At 40.5% G+C, this 10,005-nt stretch overlaps 1 protein-coding gene across 1 annotated transcript in view; it reads left to right on the top strand.

Annotated features, from left to right (window-relative positions):
- Nucleotides 1–10,005, top strand: part of ARHGEF33 (Rho guanine nucleotide exchange factor 33) — a 93,024-nt gene that overhangs the window by 33,787 nt on the left and 49,232 nt on the right. The window contains exon 5 of the mRNA XM_045287031.1: nt 9,763–9,927. Within this exon, the coding sequence (XP_045142966.1) occupies nt 9,763–9,927 (165 nt within the window). The remainder of the gene's footprint in view (nt 1–9,762; nt 9,928–10,005) is intronic.

Below are 10,005 nucleotides of genomic sequence, written 5' to 3' on the forward strand. Positions count from 1 at the left end.
CTGGGTTGGCCAACACCTCCTCCCTTCCCCTACCTCCCACACTCTCATGTCCCTCTGGGACCATTGGTCCTATTATTTTCTTCTTCACATTGTTTGTCCAGCCTCCCTTATCTAGGTGGACCTGCAGAGATAATAATATGTGCATAAAATTGCAGATGGCTTCGACAGCACCAAAGTGGCACATAAGAACATGGCAACAATGGCAGCAACACCGACAAGCTAACAAACAAAAAAGTCACTGACATACAAAATTTAAAAGAAGAGAAAAAAACCAAAACAACAAAAAAAAGAAAAGCCTGTTAATAATTCAAGGTCTGTTTTTTGATTTTTAGGAGTGTTTTCCAGATGAGTCTGATGGGATGCCACATCCTGGCCCCAAAGTCCATCCTTTATACTCTCTCGGGACCTCCTTGCTCTGCTTCCCCCGCCACTCCATTGCACGCCTTGTGTTTTGCCTTAGTGTGGTGGGGTCAGCTCAGTCACACATCTCACACTGTGTCTCCAGTGGTGTCCAGTGTAGGGCCATGGGTCAGTGTAGGATGTCGCATCTCACAGTGGATCCGGCTGTATGGTTCTCTCTGTACGTTGGGCCCTCATCCTCTGAACTTGGTGGGCCCACATAAAAACTCTTTAGAGCACCTTTGTAAGCAATGGAATTAATTTAATTTACAAGGAAGGTAAAAGTTCTGCCAAACATTATATAATATCTTTACTGTAAGGATCACATCAGACTGTTTTGGCTCTCAGTACAGTACTTACTTTCTACTGTAAATTTATATTTCTGTCCTTAAGAATCATAGACATTCATTATTATGCTATACGATATTGTGTAATAACTGATCATATAAAAATAGCCTGGCTAGGGAAACTCATACGTCTCTCTGGAATGAGTATGGTGCCATCTGGAATAAATGAGAAGGAACAAAGAATTTTTGAAGCTTGGTGGGGGCTGGGAGAAAAGGTGACTTCAAAGTTGGCTCTATGTTTTGAACTCTGATAACTAGAAAAGAGTGCAATCTCTTGAATGAAAATAGAGGTGCAAATAATGTGTGGGAAATGCTTAGCTTTAAAAAAAATTTACATGGGGGATGAAGGGAGACGTCGGACAGGGCAAGATATGACAAAATACCCATTTATAAACTATCAAGGGCTCATGCGGGAGGGGGGAGCGGGGAGGGAGGGGAAAAATGAGGACCTAATGTCGGGGGTTTCAATGGAGAGAAAATGTTTTGAGAAACGATGTACAAATGCGCTTTACACAATTGATGTGTGTATGGATTGGGATAACAGTTGTATGAGCCCCTAATAAAATGTTAAAAATATATATATATAAAAATAAATAAAAAAATTAAAAAAAATTTACATGGCAATCCAGTGGAAATAACAGTTATCTGAAATATCATACAACAGATTGTAGCTATGGGCTCAATTAGGGCAAGCCAGTTCAGGACTCTGAACATGTTTTAACTTTATAGCTTCTAGACCAGAGGTTCTCAACCTGGGGGTCAAATGACCCTTTCACAGGGGTCGCCTGATAACAGTAGCAAAATGACAGTGATGAAGTAGCATTGAAAATAATTTTATGGTTGGGGGGTCACCACAACATGAGGCACTGCATTAAAGGGTTGCAGCATTAGGAAGGATGAGAACCTCTGTTGCAGACTCAGACTAGCACTGGAGCATCGTGGATAGGGAAAGCAGTCTCATTAAAATTGATCTCACATTTATTGAGCTACTACTATGTGTAAGATCTGCTTGGACTAATGGGAGATGAAATAGATGGAATAGACATTCTCATTCATTTTTAAAATACATAGAGCCTGGGAAACATACATAATAAGTAGCTTGTAGGCAGTTGAAAGAATGGTAATAAAAGGATTGAAAAGATCTATCAGATGTGGAGAAGGGTCTAGTGAAGTACTATCAAAAGGAGGGCTTGAACCTGGCATTTAAGGACAAGTTGGACATTTGATAGGTGGCTATGGAGGAAGGATATTTCAGACAGAAGGACCAGCTTGAGCACGGTTCTGGAAGCACAGTGCTTACTGAATGCCTACCTCGTCCCAAACCTCCAAATGCCTTTCTTATCCACTGCACCTGTTTATGTCTCACCTGTGTGTGCCATATGATGAGTATAAGAACATCTTTAAACTCAGGTATGATTTTAAAGCCTGTTAAAGATTTTATGTAGGTCACTGCCGGAATGTGGGCTAAATATAGCCCCCCAGAAGGTGGCCTCATTATGTTATTATAACACAAATCCAAATGCCTCTGTTCACAGGGGAACAAATGAAGCAGGGGGGCTGAAGTGGGCCTGTGGGACCTCTGCGGGACTGTGATCATAGCCGTCCATGCTTCCTAAGCCCCAGCGTGTTTACTCCGGGCAACAGCCAGCCAAATGAAGGACGAGAACAAGGAAAAAAGAGAGGAAGTAGGAGGGAAATGTGAAGAGGCTAACTATAATAGGATTTAATCTATAGTCTAAGGGAAAGTTTGTGGAGCAAATATGAAATTTCTGCCATCCGTGGTCTCTTTATTTCCTGGATAAAATCCACTCTTCTCTGACATTATGGTCTACATTAGCTTGTTTGTTTTCTTGTTATCCATCTCCTCCACTAGAATGCAAGCGCCAAGGGCAGGGGTTTAGTGCCTTTTGTTCTCTGTTATGCCCTCAGCAGATGGTATAGTGCCAGGCATAATATAGATATGCATATACATATGTGTATATATAAATATACACACACATATATTCAATAAACATGAACTGAATGCATGTATATCTGCAAGATGTATACACTGCCTAGAGTCAAGAAGTTTGATGGAGTCAGTCTGGTGCCAGAACATTTGGAAACTTGACTAGTTTTACTTTCTTGGGGGCAGGGATAGGAGGGAGAGAGAGATCTTCATTTCATACACTCATCAAAATAGCATGGATTAAAACGCTAAGTCAGTGAAGCAATCTCTGGTCTTAGGGAAGATTCTAACTTTTGAGTTCATGTGAGTGATCTTAGCCTCTTTAATCAGCCTTTGGACTTAAAGGTTTGAGGAACTTTCCATTGAGGTTCCCCAGCACCATCCATAGCAGTGTGGACTGTTCAACTGCACACAGTCCCGGGGAGAGTAACTAGCAAGTGTGGATGCAGGTCAAACCTTGTCACTTGCCGTCGAGAAAACCAGAAGCCTGCTGTCAACACTGCTTGCCAGCACTTGTTTCTGCGGAGTTTGGTATCCAACCAATGCCTGCAAAGGATGGGGCCAAGACTATCATGTAATGGACATGCTTTGTGGATGAAGAGAAGTCATGGAAAGTACTCTAATAAATTTGTGTCACTGCAATGGATAGGAGCTGGTAAAAAAAAAAAAAAAGCGGAAAAAACCCCCCACAACAAAACCCCTAAGTCAGGTGAGCCAATAATGACAGGGACAGAACAGTAAGAGTTCTAAAATTCACAGTGAGGAGGGTGTAGTGTTCCTGGTTGTGTTTGATCAATTGAAATGTATCCAAGAGGAATTACTGATAGGTGAATGATGGGTAAATATGACAGTGAGGCAGAAGGAAAGAAAAAAGAAAAAGAGGAAAGAGCAAGAAAGTAAAAATTCGGTGGTGAGGAGGGTGTCAGAGGCCTGGTAGAGCGTGACCAAGGGTAATGTAACGGAGAGGAATTATGGAAACCCAAGTGAAGGCTGAGCATGATAGTGGAACAAGAGGAAAGTAAAAGGAAATAGAGGAAATAACTAGGAGGCAAAGGGCATTTATAGAGGTCTAAATACAGGCATGTACGTATGTAAATATATTTATATATGATGATGGGGAAATAGATCTATGTGCATATATTTATAGGTTTAGTATTAAGGTAGCAGATGGACATTGGGCTTCGATTCAAGTACTTCCTCATTGCAAGAATACTTTATTCTATTAAACTGGCATTCCATGATGCTCATCTTCCCGACACAATCGCTGAAGACAGGGTGGATGCATAAGCAAATGTGGTGAAGAAAGCTGATGGTGCCTGGCTATTAAAAGATATAGCTTCTTGGGTCTTAAAGGCTTGAAGTTAAACAAGCGACCATCTAGGAAGGAAGCTAAAAGTCCACATGGAAGAAGCACACCAGCCTGTGTGATCATAAGGTGTCATGAGAATAGGTATCAAATGTTAAAAAACAAGCAATCAAATTGACCTGAAGGAGTGTAGACAAAGTGGAGACACAAAACCACCTGTAAGATAACTGGGCAGTCCCTCACAGTAGGGCCACACAGAAGGGATAGGGATGACATGTCCAAGCTGTGGTATAGCAATGAGGAAGCACATAACTATCCTCTAGTTCTTTAATATTTCTTCCCCTTACTATTATGATCTTTGTTTTACCTCATTAATCTTGTTAAACCTACATCTATTCATTTGTATAAGTGAGATCGTTAGATGCATGAAAGCCAAGATAGATAACCCTTCAGAAACAGTAAAGGGAGTAATGATTCCCTGAGGGTGTGGGAAGAGAGGTGGGAGTGGGGGAGGAGCTGATAGCAAGGATGACTGTATAACCCCACTGAAGGGGGGAGAATAACAGAATTGCAGGTGAATGGTTATATTGGATGGTGTAAGATATGACATAATAATATATAAATAATGTAACTACCATATATACTCATGTCTAAGCAGTTTTTCAGCACATTTTTAATACAGTTTTTGTGGTAAAATTAGGTACCTTGGCTGATATTCGGGTTGGCTTACATTCAAGTCTATATGGGACTTACATTAAAGTCTATATGGTAGAAGGGTTCTTGAGGGGTAGGGTGGGGGAGGGAGGAGATTAAGGGGAGCTTATAACAAGGAGTTAAAGATGAAAGAAAATGTATTGCAACTGAGGGTGACAACTGTATAATTATGCTTGATCTAATTGAATTATGGATTGTTATAATATCAGTTAAGAGCTCCCAATTTAAAAAAAATCTAAATCAAAACCCCAAACATTTAAAATAACTGAGGTTTTTGCTATTATCCTTGGATGTAATATCTTTTTAAGCAATCGAACAGTGGAATAAACCACAAAGGACGCCCAGCTCTATCCTCTTTCAGTTGGCTCTAGTCAGGATTACCACCATAAAGGTGAATCAGCACAGATACACCAGCTGCACGCTAGGCTTGCAGGTCAGATGCATTTGAATTACGATGCTGGTGAAGAACACGGAGGGCCCTGTGAACTGCCCAAAGCACAGACAGCCAGAAGTACAACCAGAATGCTGCTTAAAAGCAATCGCGAGACTTCATCTCAGCACTTTGGGCATGCATTTAGGAGAAATCAGTCTTCGGAAAAGTACTTGGTAAGTTAGAGGGGCAGAGAAAAAGATGACATGGATTGACACAATGGCTGCAACAATGGTTTCAAGCTTAACAATTGTGAGGATGGTGCAGGACCAGATGGCATTTCTTCTGTTGTTCATAGGGCTGATTGTGTTACTTCTGCCTTGATTACTTCATTTCCATATAGGTTGTTTGAAGAAATTATGATTCCATTACTAGGAAAAAGGGGCTGCCACAACTAAGGCAATGAAGGTGATAATTGCACAATTTATTCCTTGGCCAAACCTCACACTAATGATCTAAACCCGAACCATGCGTTTGGGTCACTTGGGGTCTTAAGATTCTAAACCAAGCAGCTTCCTCTACTTTCATTATTTATGTTTTCTATAGTGTATTACCCAAGACATATTTTTCTAGATCTACTGATTTAGCACATTACGTGTCATGCACAGTATTTCCAAAATGAAACAACTCTATTATTACAACTTTTCAAACCTTGTGGTCAAACTATATTTTGTGTTGCTTGAATACATTGCCTCCACCGAATAGAATACCTTTCCCTTTGGGGCTACACTACCTAACATCCTCTGATTTAGTAGTTTCATATTTAGAAATACTTGTAAATGCATACCAATCTTTTAAGTAAAAAGCCTTATGTGACAGCCATTTTTATAATATTGAAACATTGTAAGCGTTATCAATTTCCAACAAAAACCAAAAGCTAGGTAGATTCAGACACACCACAGGGCGGAATATTAGATAACTGTTGAAACAGACATTTAGGAACCATTTAGAAGGGGACCTGCAGAGTCCCTTTTCTTATGAGAATGTTAGGCCATAGAAAAGGAGGCCAGAATGGATATATGTACACAGAGTGACTCTGACCATATAAAGATCCACAGTCATATGCGCAGAACAGAATAAAACACACCAGGTGTTAATGATGGTCATGTTGAACGAATGAGATTTAAGGTGATGCTATTTCCTTCTCTCTTTTTCTCTGTAATTAAAATTGAAAAATAAATCACAAAAAAAATGTTCTACTTGAAAAACTACGAGCACCAGAGAAACCAGTACTAGGTTTCATCATCAAAACTGCCCTGGAAAGTTTTCTGGGATTTTAATGTCCTGTTTCAATCTCACTCTCCCTCTGGCCCTGATGAATATTCTCCTAAGGCCAAAGAAGTAGCTCTTTCAGGCCAGCGGTACATCCCAGGATAAGATAGATCCTCAGCACATCAAACCTCACATCGGCTTCTCTAGGGCCCTGTAAGAATGTCATTCAACTTCTGGAGGTGGTGTAAGCTAATGCAGTTGGGAAATTTATTCTTGACTCTCCAAATTACTTGCTGTTTTAAATCATTACATCTCTGGGGATTAATATAGATACTTAAAATTAGGAAGCTGGCAGCTGGCAGAAGGATCACTTTTCTTCTGGACTGGCCATTGTTAGGGGAATCAAAGCGATGACCTCAGCCTCTTTGCTGTGTTCTGTTTCAAAGCACCGGAGCTTTTGCTCTTATAGAGGCATTGGTCAAGTGTTGTGAGAATATGGCTTCCCTTGGGGAGTTTCCCAAAGATTGATGTTTATGATTTTGCAGAATTCCAGAGTCTTAGGCTTCATACCAGCTTCCTAGCATTAGGAACAGAAAACAAAGGAAGGGAGGCTGCCTTAAGAGCAAGTTGGAACATGGGAAAATTTAGTTTGAGACCTTTGGTGAAAAACAGATTGGAAGAGTTTGACTAAAATTCATCTTCGAAGAGAGAAGAAGCCAAAAAACAAACAAACAAACAAAGAAAACCGTGAAACAAATTAAAAGCAGGAAATAGGAAGAATTTGAACCCTCTCCTCGAATTCTTTGAGCCTCAGATGGCCTCTGTGGTGCAAAGGGCCAGTCTTCCCTGAATCTATCTCCAACAGAGGCCACTTACAGCAGCAGGATGGAGGGATCATAACCTCTCCAAAGCAGCTTCGCGGAGAATATCCACAAGTGAACATTTCACCTTGTTGGAGAACAAAGTAGGCACCGTCTCGAACCCTTGGGTGGCTGTGGACAGCCCAAGAAGAAAGTTTACAGAAGAAGTGTTAAGGCCGTTATCTTCGGAGTAGTCTTTATTCACAAGGGAGAAGTCAGGTTAGTATTGGAAAGCCACTGTAGCAGCTAAAGATATTAAGAGCCCTTGCATCTTATAACTAACATATTTCGGATGTGTGATTTTCCTCACAATGGCTTCTCCTCCCTGACTGGTCAGTCAGTGATGGTGAAGCTATTTGAAACAACGGTGTTACTTCAATGGCAGACAAGCAAGGGGCTCAAACTCAATATTTAAGACAGAAATTGTCTCATATCTCAAAACACTTTCCAAGTTCTCAGAGTTCCTCTAGCTTAGGTGTTAAGAGAGAAAACAGACAATACATCCAAAGTTCTTAATTCGGAGTGTTGGAGTTCTAAGGGTGAGGCAAAGTCCTTTCCTTTAAGACTGCTGTTTCCATTTGGTCTCTGGGGAAAGCTCCCCACAGCCACACAGGGGAGCAGAGATGTTAGTTAAGTACCGGTAATTTGCATCATGAACATTACCAGATCAAAAAGCAGTAGATCTGGTGATAGTCCACCATGAAGACTAAACCCAGCTGAAACCCACCACTAAGATGAATGAAAATGAAAGTGGCTGGACTGGAAATCAGATTGCTTACGTTGTCTCTGACTTCTAACCCCAAAACCTTGACAGGACCGGTCTTTCTTCTCATTAGGACTCTGTTGGTTCCTTGTGTGTCTCCTTAGTCCTAACCCTAAAAGGAGATCATTTGTGGAGGAAATAATAAAGCAAGAAATAATTGTGAAGCACAGTGAACCACAATATTCTATGTTTTGTTTGTTTGTTTATTTTTTTAAAAAGGGAAGGGGGAAGCCGAAGGAATTTTTTTTTTTAATGGAAGATGTCATTGCAAGTTGGGTGCACTTAGATGACCAGACCAGAGGTGATATTCAGAAATACACATTTGAAGTGATTGTTAATGACCTTAGTTTTCATTCCTCTCAAACAAGGATACTTGCTGAATATTTTCAAGAAGAATCCTTCTACAAAGTTCTGTTGGAAAAGAGAGACCTGGAGCTAAGAATTCCTCTGTTTAGTAGGATGTAAAATAAATGTTTGGAAAGATTAATGCCATTATTATCTTCTTGTTACTAATTTCCTGTCTGGAAAATACTTCATTCATTTGTTCAATCAATAAAACACATTTAGAAGTTCTTCATTTTCTCCACAGTTTAATTTGTGTTTAGCTTTTTGATTTGCTACTTAAGCAGGGGAGAGAAAATGGAAATTTCTTCAACACCTCCTATGTATTATGCATGCACTGTGTCAGCAAGTACCTGACCTAAGTTACTCATTCAATTCTCATGACAGACCTGTGAAATACATGTTATTCTAGTTATTTTATAGATGAGAAAGCTGCTTCAAAGAGGCTAGGCAACTTGCATAAGGTCATAGTGCATGATGGAGAGAAGCAGGATTTGAACCTTGGTTTGTCTGACTCCAAAATTGACACCCTTTCCTGGTGTGGAAGTTGGCAACTTGTGCACTCCTGCACTACTAGGCTTGGCCACTGATGATGACTCACATCACTATCAACAACCCATTAAGCTTTTGCCATTGTAGATATTTCCATGCCAGACTTTTGGATTGAAGGCCACTGATGTTGAAAAGGAGCTTTGGTGGCATAGTGGTTACGCACTGGACTGCTAACTGCAAAACCAACAGTTTGAAACCACCAGCTGTTCCATGGGAGAAAAACGAGGCTTTTTACTCCTGCAAAGAGTTACAATCTTGGAAACTCACAGGGGTAGTTCTACTCTGGTCCTATAGGGTCACTGAGCTGGCATCGACCCAGTGGCAGTGAGTTTTTAGGTTTTGATACTGAAAATGCCATTCTCTCATTGTCTGTGGTGCTGGCCAAGAATATCATAAAATCGCCTCCTTTTCAAAGGCACTCTTGTCACACGCTTAGCCAGTACTCTGATTTTTAATTTCTCAAGGGACCAAGACCTGAATTTCTCCAGGCTCGCATAAGAGCCAGAGAGAACCCAAGCCATTCCTCGCCTTCTTCTTTCACGGAATCAAAGAGCTCCAGTGTCAAGATAGTCTTTCACAAGCAGACGTTGCTTTTCAAGTAAATCTCCTTTTTAATTAAAGGTTTTAGATGAGATAATAGCTGGCAGAAGCACTTGTAAATGTAATTAATTGATTTCTTTTTGTTCTTATCAATGTGCGCTATAAAGAAGACTCCCTAGATGAATGAGGTCAAGGTTGCCTTAAATGTCCATCTTTTAGTATACCATTAAATCAGATCTGTAGATTTCCAAGAGCCTGGTTTCTGAAACAAAAGAAAAGTTTAAGGGGCCAAGGGTGTCTTTTATGATCACTTACAGCAAAGTGAATTTCTCCTTCCTGCACTGTTTAGTTACAGGCGCTGGCCTCTGAGCTGCAAACGGGTTTCACAGAGGCAATGCAGGAACTGACAAGAATTCAGCATGGAGAATATGCTTTGGAAGAGAAGGTTAAGAGTTGCAAGTGCTCAATGGAAGAAAAAGTTACTGAGATGAAGAATTCATTAAACTATTTCAAGGTAGCCTTCTTTTTCCTTTTCCTGCTGGCCACAGATGGTTGGTCTTAGTTACGCGTGTACATATATTGACCTTTTCCT

This window comes from Echinops telfairi, unplaced genomic scaffold, assembly GCF_000313985.2.
Source record: "Echinops telfairi isolate 266 unplaced genomic scaffold, ASM31398v2 ScPeMD7_10;HRSCAF=50, whole genome shotgun sequence".
Taxonomy (NCBI): domain Eukaryota; kingdom Metazoa; phylum Chordata; class Mammalia; order Afrosoricida; family Tenrecidae; genus Echinops; species Echinops telfairi.